The sequence below is a fragment of the Eptesicus fuscus genome, chromosome 7 (assembly GCF_027574615.1).
Source record: "Eptesicus fuscus isolate TK198812 chromosome 7, DD_ASM_mEF_20220401, whole genome shotgun sequence".
Taxonomy (NCBI): domain Eukaryota; kingdom Metazoa; phylum Chordata; class Mammalia; order Chiroptera; family Vespertilionidae; genus Eptesicus; species Eptesicus fuscus.
The window spans coordinates 56,477,241-56,492,683 of NC_072479.1; the positions used below are offsets into that span (position 1 = coordinate 56,477,241).

General features: G+C 46.9%; 1 protein-coding gene and 1 pseudogene across 2 annotated transcripts; both read right to left on the minus strand.

Annotated features, from left to right (window-relative positions):
* Nucleotides 1-665: 665 nt before the first annotated feature.
* LOC129149650 (60S ribosomal protein L36a-like) lies at nt 666-1,380 on the minus strand (annotated as a pseudogene).
* A 4,850-nt stretch (nt 1,381-6,230) lies between these two features.
* On the minus strand, nt 6,231-13,510 carry AMHR2 (anti-Mullerian hormone receptor type 2). 2 transcript variants are annotated; one of them, XM_054718441.1, is made up of 11 exons: nt 13,462-13,510; nt 12,981-13,163; nt 12,515-12,706; nt 12,175-12,249; nt 11,863-11,987; nt 11,521-11,751; nt 8,301-8,415; nt 7,984-8,156; nt 7,630-7,777; nt 7,326-7,462; nt 6,231-6,440 (listed from the first exon to the last, which is right to left on the minus strand). In XM_054718441.1, exons 1-11 carry the CDS (start codon nt 13,508-13,510, stop codon nt 6,231-6,233), a joined length of 1,638 nt encoding a protein of 545 aa, XP_054574416.1. The 2 variants fall into 2 exon arrangements, with proteins under 2 accessions (XP_054574416.1, XP_054574417.1); XM_054718442.1 differs by lacking the exons at nt 7,326-7,462; nt 7,630-7,777.
* Between the last annotated feature and the right edge of the window lie 1,933 nt (nt 13,511-15,443).

A 15,443-nucleotide genomic window follows, 5' to 3' on the forward strand; every position in this document is an offset into this window, starting at 1 on the left:
AGATTTATTAAATACTTTTAATTTTGAAATATTTTTAAACTCACAAGAAGTTGTAAAAATAGTAGAATTCCCATATACCCTTAATCTAACCTCCCCCAATGATAGTATTTTACATAACCACAGTACATCTTTAAAAAATATATTTTATTGATTTTTTACAGAGAGGAAGGGAGAGGGATAGAGAGTTAGAAACCGATGGGAGAGAAACATCAATCAGCTGCCTCCTGCACACCCCCTACTGGGGATGTGCCCGCAACCAAGGTACATGCTCTTGACTGGAATCTAACCTGGGACCTTTCGCTCTATCCACTGAGCCAAATCAGTTAGGGCCACAGTATATTTTGATATATTTTTAAGTGAACATACTAAGATTTTATCCTATATAATAAAAGCCTAATATGCTAAGTGTCCAACCCATTGGTTCCACCGTTCGACCAGTCACTATGACACGCACTGACCACCAGGGGCAGACGCTCCCACTGGTAGGTTAGCTTGCTACTGGGGTCCAGCCAATCGGGTCTGGGCAAAAGGGGCTGGACACACCCTGGAGCCCTCCCAGGGTCCTTACCCAGCCCCAGCCCCACAGCCAGGCTGAGGGACCCCACCGGTGCACAAATCCGTGCACTGGGCCTCTAGTTGTCATATAATAAAACAAAATATGAAGTTTAGAACTGGATCACTTGACCCTTCCTCTTCTTATCTCCTCCCATTTCAAAATGCTTGTATCTTTTTTTAAAAAAATATATATTTTTATTGACTTCATAGAGGGAGAGGGAGAGGGAGAGAGAGATAGAAACATCAATGGTGAGAGAGAATCACTGACTGGCTGCTTCCTGCATGCTCCCTACTGGGGATCAAGCCCCTGACCTGGGCATGTGCCCTTGACCGGAATTGAACCTGGGACTTTTCAGTTCGCAGGCTGACGCTCTATCCACTGAGCCAAACCGACCAGGACTATGTTTGCATCTCTTAACATGTTAAGCGCTATGTCAGTCACCGGTGACTGACACTATACTTTCCGTCCAGACCAGTCAGTCACTAGTGCCGCCAGCATATCGGTGAAATCGGATATCGTGGGCTAAACGGAAAGGAAGACAAAATAGGCTTGGTGCTTAACGTGTTAATAGCCAGCATTCTCTTAGATCTGCAGTTGGCCTGAACGAATTCAAGCCTCAGCACAATCTTCTTTGTAGTTTTAGCCTTTTTTCTGACAATCAGCTTAGTCTGCCCACCATAGCCACTCTCCTTCCTGTCATAATGCCGATTTCCCTGTGCATGCAGAGAATCCTTGCCCATCTTGTACTGTGTTACTTTGTGGGGTTAATGCTTGCCACACTTCTTACAGAAAGTTCGGCGGGTTTTAGGAACGTTCACCATGTTTGCAAGAGAGCTATCTGCAGAGGAAGCCATTTTGATATATTTTTACCAGGTTGGTGCTAAATATTTGAGATGAATTAGAACATTTTCTATTTTTTTTTAAGCTCTAGGGAAATCTATATCTGCATTATTTCTTTCTTGGAAGATTATCAAGTTTGAAAAAAATTATTGATGATGGGCATGATGCTGTTAAAAAAATTTTTTTAGCTCTAACTAGTTTGGCTCAGTGAATAGAGTGTCAGCCTATGGACTGAAGGGTCCCAGGTTTGATTCTGGTCAAGGACACATGCCTGGGTTGTGGGCTCAATCCCCAGTAGGGGGTGTGCAGGAGGCAGCTAATCAATGATTCTCTCTCATCATTGATTTTTTCTATCTCTCCCTCTCCCTTCCTCTCTGAAATCAATAAATATATATATATATTTTAAAAGTAGAATGAGCCGAAACCGGTTTGGCTCAGTGGATAGAGCGTCAGCCTGTGGACTGAAGGGTCGCAGGTTCGATTCCAGTCAAGGGCATGTACCTTGGTTGCGGGCACATCCCCAGTGGGGAGTGTGCAGGAGGCAGCTGATTGATGTTTCTCTCTCATTGGTGTTTCTAACTCTCTCTCCCTCTCCCTTCCTCTCTGTAAAAAATCAATAAAATATATATATTTTTTAAAAAGTAGAATGATGCTGAGGGGTAGGGGAGGCCAGAGGAAGGTCAAAGGGGAAAAAAAGGAGACATATGTACTACTATTTGTAATACTTTAAGCAATAAAATAAAATTTTAAAAAAGTAGAATGATCAGAATGGATAAAAGAGACCCAACTAGCCCTGGCTGGGTTGCTCAGTGGATTGGCGTGTTGTTCTGTACACCTAAAGATTTCGGGCTTGATTCCCGGTCAGGGTCAGGGTATATACACCTGGGTTGCTGGTTTGATCTCTAGTCAGGACATATGCAGGAGGCAACCAATTATAGTTTCTCTCTCACATCGATGTTTCTCCCCCCATCCTCTCTCTCTCCATTCCTCTTCTCTCTGAAAATCCATAAATATAAAAAATTGTATTTCACCCTAGGCAGTTTGGCTCAGTGGATAAAGTGTCAGCCTATGGCCTGAAGGGTCCCAGGTTCGATTCTGGTCAAGGGCACATGCCCAGGTTGTGGGCTCAATCCCCAGTAGGGGGCGTGCAGGAGGCAGCGGATCAATGATTCTCATCATTGATGTTTCTCTCTCTCTTCCTCTCTGAAATCAATAAAAATATTTTTTTAGCCCTAACCGGTTTGGCTCAGTGGATAGAGCGTCGGCCTGCAGACTGAAGGGACCCAGGTTCGATTCCGGTCAAGGGCATGTACCTTGGTTGCGGGCACATCCCCAGTGGGGAGTGTGCAGGATGCAGCTGATTGATGTTTCTCTCTCATCAATGTTTCTAACTCTCTATCCCTCTCCCTTCCTCTCTGTAAAAAAATCAATAAAATATATTTTAAAAAATTTTAAAGTGTACTTAATTTTAATAGACAAAACATGCAAATAACTCAAAATTCAAGAGGTAAAAATAAAGGTATATAGCAAAAAATCAGTCTTCTTCCACAATCACCACCTCTGTCTTTCAGCCATACAGTTTTTCTCCCATAAGACCACTCTATTCAGATATTTATGTTTTCAAGCTTCTAAAGAGCTTTTTTACATGCATACTACCTCTCTATGAGCATGGACTCACCAATCATGGTAATACCAACTAGGTCAGTGATGGCGAACCTATGACACGCGTGTCAGCACTGACACGCGTAGCCATTTCTGATGACACGCGGCTGCTGAGGCGGCCGCATGCCGAGGATAAAACATTTGCTGCTCCTGAGGATGAAACATTTGCGAAATAATTTTTTTTCCTCAAAGTGACACACTACCCAAGTTATGCTCAGTTTTTTTGGCGAAGTTTGACACACCAAGCTCAAAAGGTTGCCCATCACTGAACTAGGTAAACACTGGATTTGGTGCAATAATCCCATTTTATCATAGAATTATAGGGTTGAAAATGACAGAGAATCATTCTTTCAACTTCCTGAGAATATTAAGTAAATAAACTTTTTGACGAGTTCACAGTGAGGAGAGCCAAGATAATAATCTCGTTTTTTTGGCTTCTATGTTAGTGATGCCTTCAATGCAACACATTACAATACACCCACTCAAAATTACTGCAAATGAACATTGTAATGCTTACCACAACCCTCCCTTGTTCCTTGTATTTATGGCTTCTGACGTTTTGGAGATGGTCATAGTTGTTGTTGTTTTCAATAAGCTTTATTTTTTAGAACAGTTTTAGGTTTACAGAAAAACTGATACAGAGTTTTTATATTCCCCACACCCAGTTCCCCTATTATTAACATCTTACATTAGTATGTTTGTTACCAGAATAAATCAACATTGACTTATGATTGTTAACTTTATTCCGATTTCTTAAGTTTTTACCCAATGTCCTTTTTCTGTTCCAGGATGTCACATTCCATTTAGTCACCATGTCTCCTTAGGCTGCTCATCATTGTGATAGTTTCTCAGATTTTCTTTTCTTTCTTTTTATTAAAATATATTTTATTGATTTTTTTACAGAGAGGAAGGGAGAGGGATAGAGAGCTAGAAACATCGATGAGAGAGAAACATCGACCAGCTGCCTCCTGCACACCCCCCACCGGGGATGTGCCCGCAACCAATGTACATGCCCTTGACCGGAATCGAACCTGGGACCCTTCAGTCCGCAGACCGACGCTCTATCCACTGAGCCAAACCAGTTTCGGCTCAGATTTTCTTTATTTATGATGATCTTGATACTTTCGAGGAGTGCTGGATGGGTATTTTATAAAATGTCCCTTTATTGGGGTTTGTTTGTTTTTCTTGTGATTATAGGTTTATTTTTATTTAACATAACCCTATGCTTGCCAGCATAGGTCTAGATATTCTTTTCATATGACATTACCATTTCTAATAATTCACGGCATTTTCATAAACATTGTTTTTAATGATGAGAATTCCTGCTCTGTTACTTAAGGTCTGTGTGACCTTAGGCATATTCCTAAACTTCCCTGAATCCTTGTTTTCCTCCTTTGTAAATGGTGCTCACAGGATTGTCACGAAACAGGCAAGTTAGACTGTTGTGCAGAGGCAAAATACAATGCAGTTATGTTTAAAGATAATTTAGAGTGGTGTTTAACCTAGATTGGGGAAAAAAGAGGCGGCCAAGCGGTCATGTCAGTAGTTGAGGCTGCCAGACCTAGGAGGGAGGAAAGGGGGATGGTACCCATACAACCTCAATGGGGCCTGAGAACCAACCAGATATGAGTAAGATGAGCAGGGGCCTCAGGAAGGGACAAGAACATCTTCCTTGTTGGGATCTTCTAGGACCAAGAGAAACTTGGTGTCCTTGAGAGTCAAGGAAGGAAAGGCAGCCCTGTTGCTGAGGGGGAGGCAGGAGCTTGGGTTTTGATGTGTTTCGTTTCATGTGGTGGCTGCCTACCCAAGTGATGATGTCTTGTAGAGATTTAGAGACCTGGGTCTGAAGGAAGGTGAAATCTCAGGGCCTGGGGTTAGATGGGCTCTCCAGAGGCTAATCCTGGAACTCGAGAACAACCAAGCTAGAAAGGGGCTAGGATAATGTCAATGCTCAATCACAACTGCTACCATTTACAAAGTGTTTACTAAGGCCAGGTGCTGTGTAAGACCTGTCACCTTTTTTTCACCCTGAATTGACCCTGCCAGCGGGGTGTTTTTCTCCACACTTCACGCAAGATAAAACTGAGATTCCAAGGGTGAAGAAACTTGCCGGAGGACATAGAGTTAGCTGGTCACTGAGCAGGAAGCAATCCTGTGGTAGTGAAATCAGGACTCCTCCATTGTTCTTCTGGGATTGGACAAAAGGGCATCCAACTCCTTATACAGCAAGTAAGGGACCTGAGCCCTAGAAAGAGGAAGTAACTTGCCCAAGGGCACTTGGAGAGTTAGAAACCGAGCCAGGGCTACACACCAGGCAGGCACTTGTAACTGGACGGACCTTGAAGGGTACCCAGTATTAAAGATGTCCGGCTTAGGAAAGAAAAGCCAGTAGAGAAAACATAAAAAAAAAGAAATGAAGGAAGAAATTCTCAGCATGGCTCGCAAAACCTTGCCTGCAGTTCTCCATGTCACCTTTTCTCTTTTCCCGCCACCCCCTCTTCCCCCCTTACACACACTTTCGCTACGCAGGTTACCTGCAATTTCTTGCTGCACCTCATGATACACCTCACTGGGCAGGAATGTCGTACTGCCCCCAACACTCCTGGAAAATGCCTGCTCATTCAAGACCCAGCTCAAGCATCCTGTGCTGTGAGGCCTTCCTGCTCAAGCCCCAGCAGAGACCATCCCCTCCCAGGACACTGTACAGGACCCCAACAAAGTGAGTTGTGGATCTCTGAGCACCTTCAGAGCAGCAATTTCATGGTATTTGTCCCTCTTTCCCCAGTGCCCTTCATGGTATCCCACCAAATAAAGGCTTGTTGAGGAGAAGGAAAAGAAGAGAGCCAGGAGGAGCCCGAGATCACAAGAAGAAAGGATGCTCTAAGGGTGTGGAGTCAGGAAAGCTGACTTTATCTCTTTCCTGTGCACACCTACCCTCCGTCACTGGTCAGAATTACAGTGGACTGGATGCCCATTGAGGGTCCAAGCATTTGGCAAGCGGGAAAGGCAGTAGTGAGGCAGAGCAAACAGCATATGATCACCATGTCTAGTTTGCACGTACATAGATTACACATAAACTGCATATTTACACATGAGAAATGGTACCGTTAGGTTGAGAATCCTGAAACAAGGGCCTTGCTGAATGCTGAAGTGACGGATTCTCAGCCGAGGCCTACAAGGGAGAATGGTGGTGGGGAGGAGTCGAGAGACAGTCTTCTGCACAGAGAGGTGGGCAGCTATGTGAACAGCCCTCTGGGAAGAGGTGGGCCTCCTGAGGATGGGCCAGGACAGCCAGGCGCTGCTGTACACACTCAGCTGTCAGCCGTGCTTCCGGGTCTGCATCCCAACAGTCCTCTAGGAGCTCTCTAAGCACACCAGGGTCCTGGAAATAAAGACCAAGAGGCAGGCTTGACCCCAGGACCTGAGTAGGTCATTAAAAGATGTCCACCACTCCTCTGTTTTCAACACTCTTCTTCTGACCCTCCCAGGAGCAACCCTCCCCTGCCCCTCCCTGAAATTCAGCCCTCTGCATCTTGTTGCCTGAGACAGGTTCTCTGGGTGCCTTCCAAAGGGCCCACTTTTTCCTCTGAGGAGCTAATTCTGGTTATGGCTTAGCATGTTGATGAGAAACTGCTCTCCTTCCCTTCAGGCAAACAGGGTCTTCTGCAAAGAGTCTGCGGGGCTCTGTTATCTAACACAGCAAATACTTGTGCAGTGGAAATTTTAGGCCAGGTATTTCAGACCAGGTAGCAGGGAAGGGGTTTCCTGTGAAAACTGTTTGAGCAGACCACTAACGTTTCATTTTTAGGCTACTGCTTTAACCTTTTATACCTAGAACTGGCTTTATTGGGTCATGTTAGAAACACAGATGTGTAGGACAGAAGAAGGGATGATTGGATTGAAGGTTGGATGCCAGTGTACCGGGAGAGAAGCCATCTTGGGGACAGTGCTCAAGGTAGGAGCAAAGCCATGGAGGACTTCCTGGAGCAGGAAGAACAGGGCTAACAGGTGGGGAGAAGAAAGACAGACTGGGCAAGACTGAGCAAGGGGAAGGTGAGAGCCTCAGGAGTGGGCTGTGTGAGACTTAGGGTGGAAGAGGATGAACTGAGATACAGAGAAAGTTTGCCCAGCTTCAGCTGAACGTGATCCAGGAGTGGTGGGAGGAGAAGGGATAGAAGGAATAGAGGGACTGGTCCTGGTAGACACGCCCTTGAAGCCTGTGCCCACACTCTCCAGGTCCCCAGCCCACCAGCCAGTGGCTTCTTACTGTGGCAAAGCAGCACCAAGTGGGTGGGATGTAAGGGCGCCTTCTCTCCGCCACTGCCAAGGTCCATAGCTCACAGGTGGTGGGAGTGCTGCCCAGTTCTGCCTCATAGGCCAGTTGGAAGGGTGGTGGTCTGCTGTCTGGGGAAAAGCACACAGGATTACGTGTCAGCTAGCGCTAGGGGTGCCTTCCTGGTGGAAAGACCAAGGGGGAGAAGGGCAGAGCTTCCTGGGTCAGGAGGTAGGTGGATCTGGAATGGATAGGTGAGGCATTGGAGAAGAGAGGGGACTGTTGCACCCATCCTTACCAGGCCACAGATCCAGGCAGCGGCTCAGGATCTCCCACAGGAGCAGAGCCAGAGAATAAACATCGGCTCGCCGGAGGGCCATGCCCCAGTCCTGTAGGTCCAGAGTCTTGTCCAAGAGCTCCGGGGCCATGTACCTCTGGGTACCAGCCTGGAGAGAAAGGCGTGGAGGACCAAGCATCATCTCCTTGGCAGCCTTCACCACAACACTGGTCCATGCAGTATCCCCCAACTACAGACTCAGCAATGTCTCAAACGCTGCAGGCACTGCTGCACTGTTGCTATAGCAATGGGCACATCTTCAGCAGCAGCAGCAACACCATTATCCTAGGCCTCATCCTTATCCAGAGTACTTACCTCCATGATGGCAGCTGGGCCGTGGGGTCGAGTAGGGGCCCAGGTGGGGGGTTGGGTGAGGCCAGGTAGCACCAAGGCGAGGCCCAGGTCTCCAATGGCACATGACCCATCCTCCCTAATGAGCACATTCTGGCTGCTCAGATCTCGGTGGGCAATACCTGGTTTATATTGGCCTGTGGGAGAAGCCAAGGTTGAAGGGACGTGGATCTTCTTCCTTTCTCTTTTGACCCAATCCTTCCCCTCCGAGCTAAGGGAGAATCTGAAACATAGTAGTGTGGCTCCTGATTCCCATGGCTTCTTGCTCTCAGCTCACCCACCATCCTGCCAGCGCTCCTCATGGAGAAATGCCAAGCCCTGTGCCAGGGACAGTGCCATCCGCAGGGAACGTCCCCAGTCACTGGTGTGCTGGGTCAAGTAGTGGCACAGGGAACCCTGGGGAGAAGTACAGAGAAGAGGGGGACACACAAAGCTGGAGGTGGCCGATCCACCCCAGAAGAGAGGTCAATCAACAAACATTCCCTTGCATGTCTCAGCAGACCAACACACTGACACATCTAGGGCAAGATAACAGGCAATGGAGGAGCGAGAATGCGCATAGTCAGATTGACAGGAAAAATAGCAACTCCGGTTCAAGGGTCCTGAGCACTAACTGTGGGCCAGGCCTCCTGCGATCTTCCAACTCTAGGAGGAAGGTCCTCCTGTCACTCCTGTTTTACAGATGAGGAGGTTGACAGAGAGCTAACTAAGCTTGCTGGAAGTCACTTGGTGAAAGAGAAGTGGAGCTTGAACCCAAGCAGTCTGCCTTTAGTGTCCCTCACAATTAACCACCTTAGACTGCCTCAGAGGACTTTGGACAAAGGCAGAAAAAGGAGAGACAGGACGAGCTAGGCCCAGGCACCCCTCGTGAACCACCTGGCTTGAGGTGTCAAGCCTGTTTGGTGGAACTGGCCAATGAACAGATCGGTTGGGTAGGAGAGTGGCAGTTGGGAAGCAAGTGGAAGTTGTTGGGAAAGGAGCAAGAGTCCTGCATTTGAGCCCGGCGAGTGTAGCTCAGTGGTTGAGCATCTACCTGTGCACTAAGAGGTCACCAGTTTGATCCCTGGTGGGTGGCAGGCAGGAGGCAGCTGATTGATGCTCCTCTCTCATCAATGTTTCTCTCTCTCTCTCTCAAATCAATAAAAACTTATTTTTTAAAAAAGAGTACTGCATTCGACAAACATTGAGCACTTTCAGTGTGCCAGGAAAGTTAAACAAATAAACAAAACCAAAAAGGCAGTGATTTTTGAGCTGAGCAGTGAGGCACATAGTCAAAAAGGTGACTTCCCAGAATTCAAGATTTCAGAGGTGAAGGAGCTATGGGTGCTGATAAACTCCCAAGTCCTTAGTTAGGCCCACAAGGCCAAGTATGGTCTGGTCCTTGCTTACCTCTTCCTCTTCATCCTTATTGCTCATGTTCCGCCCCTCGAGTCACGTCTCCTTAGTCTTCTCTTGTAGTAGCATGGCCCTCTCTTTCAACACTTAATACACTTGACATTTTACACAAATTTTTGTGTTTATTTGACCCACTTCTCTCTCCCCTATTACTCCATAAAATCTGTAAAGGCAGGGAGGGACTGAGTGTTTGTCCTAGCACCCAGAACAGTGCCTGAAATACAATTCATAAATATTTGTTGAATGAATATATGAATAAATTTGAAGGGCTATGCCTCAAGGTATTTCTTTTTTAAAAAAAATATTGTTTTTTAATTGATTTCAGAGAGAAGAGAGGGAGAGAGGGATAGAAACATCAATGATGAGAGAGAATCATTGATCAGCTGCCTCCTGCACTACCCCTATTGGGGATCGAGCCCACAACCTGCACATGTGCCCTGACCAGGAATTGAACTGTGACCTCCTGGTTCATGGGTTGATGTTCAACCACTGAGCAAAAAGGCGGGGCTTGTGTGTGTGTGTGTGTGTGTGTGTGTGTGTGTGTGTGTGTTTTGTTTTTTTATTGATTTCAGAGAGGAAGGGAGAGGGAAAGATAGAAACATCAATGATGAGAGAGAATCATTGATTGGCTGCCTCCTGCACACGCCCTACTGGGGATCGAGCCCGCAACCCGGGCCTGTGCCCTTGACTGGAATCGAACCAGGGACCCTTCAGTTCGCAGGCCAATGCTTTATCCACTGAGCCAAACCAGCTAGGGCGTGTGTGTGTGTGTGTGTGTGTGTGTGTGTGTGTGTGTGTGTGTTTTAAATATATTTTATTGATTTTTTACAGGGAGGAAGGAAGAGGGATAGAGAATTAGAAACATCGATGAGAGGGAAACATCCTTCAGCTGCCTCCTGCACACCCCCTACTGGAGATGTGCCCGCAACCAAAGTACATGCCCTTGACTGGAATGGAACCTGGGACCCTTCAGTCCGCAGGCTGACACTCGGTCCACTGAGCCAAACCAGTTAGGGCTTGTGTGTTTCTTTAATTCCTCACCCAAGGATATTCCTTCCATTGATTTTCAGAGAGAGTGGAATGGAGGGAAGGAGAAGGAGGAGGGAGAGAGAGAGAAAAACATCGATGTGAAAGAGACACATTGTTTGCTTTCCACATGTGCCCTGATGGAGCAGGAATCCAACCTACAAGCCAGATATGTGACCTTGACTGGGAATCAAACCCGAGACCTTTCGGTTTGCGGGTTGACGTTCTAACCACTGAGAAACACTGGCCAGGGCTCAAGGTATTTTAAAAATATATATTTTTATTGATTTCAGAGAGGAAGGGAGAGGAAGAGAGAGATAGAAACATCAATGATGAGAGAGAATAATTGATTGGCTGCCTCCTGCACACCCCATACTAGGGATTGAGACCACAACCCGGGCATATGCCCTTGACTGTAATCGAACCTGGGACCCTTCAGTCTGCAGGCTGACACTCTATCCACTGCACTGAGTCAAGCCAGTAGGGCTCAAGGTATTTATTTATTTATTTATTTATTTATTTATTTATTTTTTTTATTATTTTGGTTAATCCTCACCCAAGGATACTTTCCAATAATTTTTTTTAGAGAGTGGAAGGGAGGGGGAGATACACACACACAGAGAAACATTGATGTGAGATATATACATTGATTAGTTGCTTCCTTCAAGTGCCCCAACCCTGGGCAAGGATTGAGCCTACAACCAAAGTACGTGCCCTTGACCAGAATTGAACCTGAGACCCTTCGGTCCATGAGCCGATGCTCTAAATACTGAGCCAAACCAGCTAGGGAGGGCTCAAGGTCTTTCTTTAACAATGATTTTCTTTAAGGTACAGAATATGAATTATTTTGATTTTTCCCTTTCCTTATCTATTTTGTGGGTTTAAAGTATTAGCAGGTATTTCATGTATAATAAAAAGAAAAAATATGAAAAATAAATTTTAAGGTTTTAGAGAACAGGATATCTAAAGCAGAAGAATAAGCATGGACAGGGCCCAGCTGACATCCAGCTTCCCCCTCCCCTATCCCCATCCCCATTCCCACACAGGCAAACACGCACATGTACATTTCTTGGTCCTCACCTTGGGGTGCAGTTCCAATATCAGCAGGGGCCCACAGTGCAGGGGCCCAGGTCCCCCCCTGCTGGCAGTGATAAAGCGGACAATGTGGTCGTGCTGTAGGCCTGGCAGCTCATACAGTGCTCTCTCAGCTCGGAACTGGGCCATAGCCCTCAGGGGGAAGGCCTTGATGGCTACCAGCTCGCCTTGCAGCTGCCCAGCCCACACCACTGCGTGACCTCCTTCCCGGATTACCTGGTGGGATACGGTGATGGGTGTGGGCCTCGGCTAGTACCAGGACTAGGCTTCCTCCCCGGCACACCCTCTAGGAGTACTTAGAGGACCCTTTCCTCCCGCCCTGGGCACCTGGGAGAAGCACAGCTCAGGCAGCTCAGGCAGCTCCGCACTCCAGTCCCTGCCTGCGTCTGGATCTGGCTCTGGCTCTGGCGCTGGCCCACCTCTCACTCTGCAGGCCTTCCTCTGTAGCAGGGCTGGGACAGAAAAGAGCCTTAGAGTCAGAGTGCAGGGGAATGGAGACTCAGAAGGGGGCTTTGTGGGAGGGAATGGGAGTCAGGTTGTAGAGATCTCAGAACCAGAGGGTCAAGGAAGCCTGGAGAGGGGTCAGAGCTTTGGGGCAGTGTCTTGGGGTCACAAGTGAGGGATGGGGCAGATTAATACCCAAGATGACGCTGCCCAGCAGCAGCAGGAGGAGAAACAGCCCCAGCAGCACCAGCGCCATCCAGATGGACTCGCCTGGGCATTAAGGCAAGAATGCAGGCAGGATGAGCCCTGCCCCAAATCTACTCTCTGCTCCTCTCCCCCTCCTCAGAAGTCTTGCTTCTCGACCCACCCCCACCCTGGTCACAAGCCCTGTTATCTCACAGTCACCAGGGCAACCAACTTTTCAAGGCCAGAAGGAGTGAAGCTTGGGACGGGGGTAGGGTGAGAACTGGCCCTGGTTCTACCTCTCCTAACCTGGGCCCCAGCCTCCATCCAGGTTCAGCACCCCAGGGGTTACCTGAGATGGCCTGGGGACCCTGGGAACCAGGAGTCCCAGGGCTCCCCAGAAGAGGCAGGTGGCTGTAATTGGCATTGCAGAAGTCAGTGCCACAGGAGCAGGTGAAGAGAGTGGAGCTGGGACTGGGCTGAGCTCGGGGGCTTGGGTCACATCGGGGGGACTCGCAGCCTGGCTCATCACTGTCTCGGCATCCTGATAGGGTAGGATTAGGAAAAGAGGAGAGAAAGGGATTAAGAAAGAGAAGAAGAAAAAGAAAGAGAGATGGAGAGCGAGAAAAAGAGCATAATGAAGTCTGGGGAGAAAGAGGATAAATCCCTTCTCAGAGGCATCCCTTCCATCTGATATGGGCTTTTCTTTTCCCTCCACACATTCCATTTTTTCCTCCTCTCCCTCAGACGCCACCCCCACCCCAGGATGTACCTGTCTCCCACCCTAGCTATCACCTGCCATAGACTTTGCCATTCACCTTGCATCTCCACCTGTGCCTGGTCTTGGGTCAGGTTCCAGATCCCAAAGCAGCAGTGGCTGTAGAGGCAGCGGATAACCCTGGGGGGCCCTGGTCCTGCATCTAGCAGCTTCCCCAGTGTCTTTGTGCTTCCCCGCACTCCAGGGGCCTCAAAGAATACACAGGTCCGCCTGCTTGGGGGTGCTGTGGCCCAGGGTGGGGAGGGGAGGTTCAAGAGAGTGAATGCAGAGGCAAAAACAGCAGCCAAAAGGAGAGACAAAACATGTTTCATACCCCAGGGCCAGCATGGTAAAGCCATAGGAGGAAACAGTGTCAGCAGAGGCCTGGAACCTGACCCCCACCATGGGGACACACGGCTCTACCCGTCACCCTCACTCACCCACCCCACTCACCGCTCTTCCAAAGGGGTGGCTGCTGCTTCAAATGCTCCTTTCCTCAATGGGTAGATGGAAAGACCCTGCCCCTCCCCATAGACACTTACCTTGTACAGCTTCGGGAAGCAGTGCCCAAAGCCCCAGAGTACCCAGCATCATTTTGAAGGAGGCAGCAGACCTGCCCCTGGCCAGCGCTTCCTTCAGATACAGGGCACTGGGGCTTCTGATCCCTCAGTCCCCTACTCCGCCCTCCTCCCTCTTTCCAGTCTCTGTGGGGGAGATGGCTGCTGTGGGGGAGAGGATGGGTGTGGGGAAAAGCAAGGAGAGGGAGGAGCAGAGAACCAATCTCATATCCTCCTCTATTCAGCCACCTCCTCTTTTCTCTGCAAGTGGGAGGAGGGGGCCTTGGAGGGCCAGCTGAGAACCCAGTGATGCTTAACTTCAAACCTCTGCCCTTTGCTGGCCCAGGGGAAAAATTACTGGACCCTGTTAGCTAGGAAACCCAAGTGAAGTCAAGTGCACAAAGCCATTCAGCTGTGCCCAAGATCCCTTCTCACCCTTATCTTACCCTTCTTAGGTCTCAGATCCGTAGCTCCCTGGGCAGAGAGAGACTTCACAGCCCATACTAGAGTTTACCTCATTTTCCAAATTCAAGAACCAGAAATCAGTTATATAAAATTTCTCGGATTTAAAAAAAAAACACATGGAAAATGGTATCATGGTAAACTTTACGTTGCCAGAATTTTAAAAATCACTTTGAGTCACACATTGAACAAATCACTATTAATGAGAATGAGACACACTGCTATGGAGCACCTATGTGCTAGGACACAGGTAGGGTTATGCATTTATAATCACCTCATCTAATTCTCCCATTAAACTATTTGTTATTATTTTTTAAAATTATTATTATCTTGCCGAAACCGGTTTGGCTCAGTGGATAGAGCGTTGGCCTGCGGACTGAAAAGTCCCAGGTTCGATTCCGGTCAAGGGCACGTACCTTGGTTGCGGGCACGTCCCCAGTAGGGGGCGTGCAGGAGGCAGCTGGTCGATGTTTCTCTCTCATCGATGTTTCTAACTCTCTATCTCTCTCCCTTCCTCTCTGTAAAAAATCAATAAAATATATTTTTAAAAAAATAAAAAAAATTATTATTATTTTCACTTTATAGGTAAGAAAGCTGAATTCAGCTAACTTGCCCAAGATGATTTGAACATAGTTAAGTCTGACTCCAAAGCCCAGGCCCAAAAGAAGTAAAAAAAGAAAAAAAAAAGCCCAGGTCCTATTCTTTGCATTATGCCATAATGCCTGAAAACAAATACAAAACACAGCAATAAAAGTATTTCCATTTAGTACAGCACTTGAATATTTGAATTTGGATTGTTGAGAAAAAAATACACCATTACCTGCCAGCAGGCCACTAACTAGAAAGGGAAGGTACAGTTCAAACTATAACCACCAGAGGTCAGCAGATATAGGAGAAACTTGGGTGCAGGGAGGGGACAGCAAGAGCCTCTTCTAATGATTAATGCCCATGGTACACTTGTATATAATTTTTTTAAAAAGTATTGATTGATTGATTTGAGAGAGAGAGAGAGAGAGAGAGAGAGAGAAACATCAATTTGTTGTTCCACTTATTTATGTATTCATTGGTTGATATTTTTAAAATATGTTTTTATTGATTTTTTTAGTATATATACATGTCTTTAAATGGTATATTTATACATACATACATAGGGTTATTACACAAATGCATACATAGATATATGCATAAGATATATATATACGCACAAAATTGTCTTTCTTTTATTGGAATTTCATTTTATTTGATGGCATCTAGAAAAATCCTATCGTGCACAAACACAGACTGCTAAAATTTTGGTTTTTGTCAATTATGTTTGCAATTTATGTTTTTTTGTGCTTATGTTCATGTTTTAAGTAGGCATTTTTTTCTACTCTTTATTGATTAAAGTGTTACATATATCTCCTTTGCCCCCCATTGACCTCTCCCCAGCCACTACTAAACCCCAGCACATTCCCTCACCCTCCTAGTGTCTGTGTCCATTGGTTATGCTTATATGCATAAGTACA

Bases quoted from the DNA above. Each gene is read 5' to 3' on its own strand.
- AMHR2 (XM_054718441.1), bottom strand. From the start codon at position 13,510: ATGCTGGGTACTCTGGGGCTTTGGGCACTGCTTCCCGAAGCTGTACAA. The intron at 7,463-7,629 runs GTAAGGATGGGT...GCTTTTCCCCAG, and splicing joins CTGCCTGGATCTGTGGCCTG to ACAGCAGACCACCACCCTTC. The intron at 6,441-7,325 runs GTAAGAAGCCAC...CTTTATTTCCAG, and splicing joins CTTGGTGCTGCTTTGCCACA to GACCCTGGTGTGCTTAGAGA.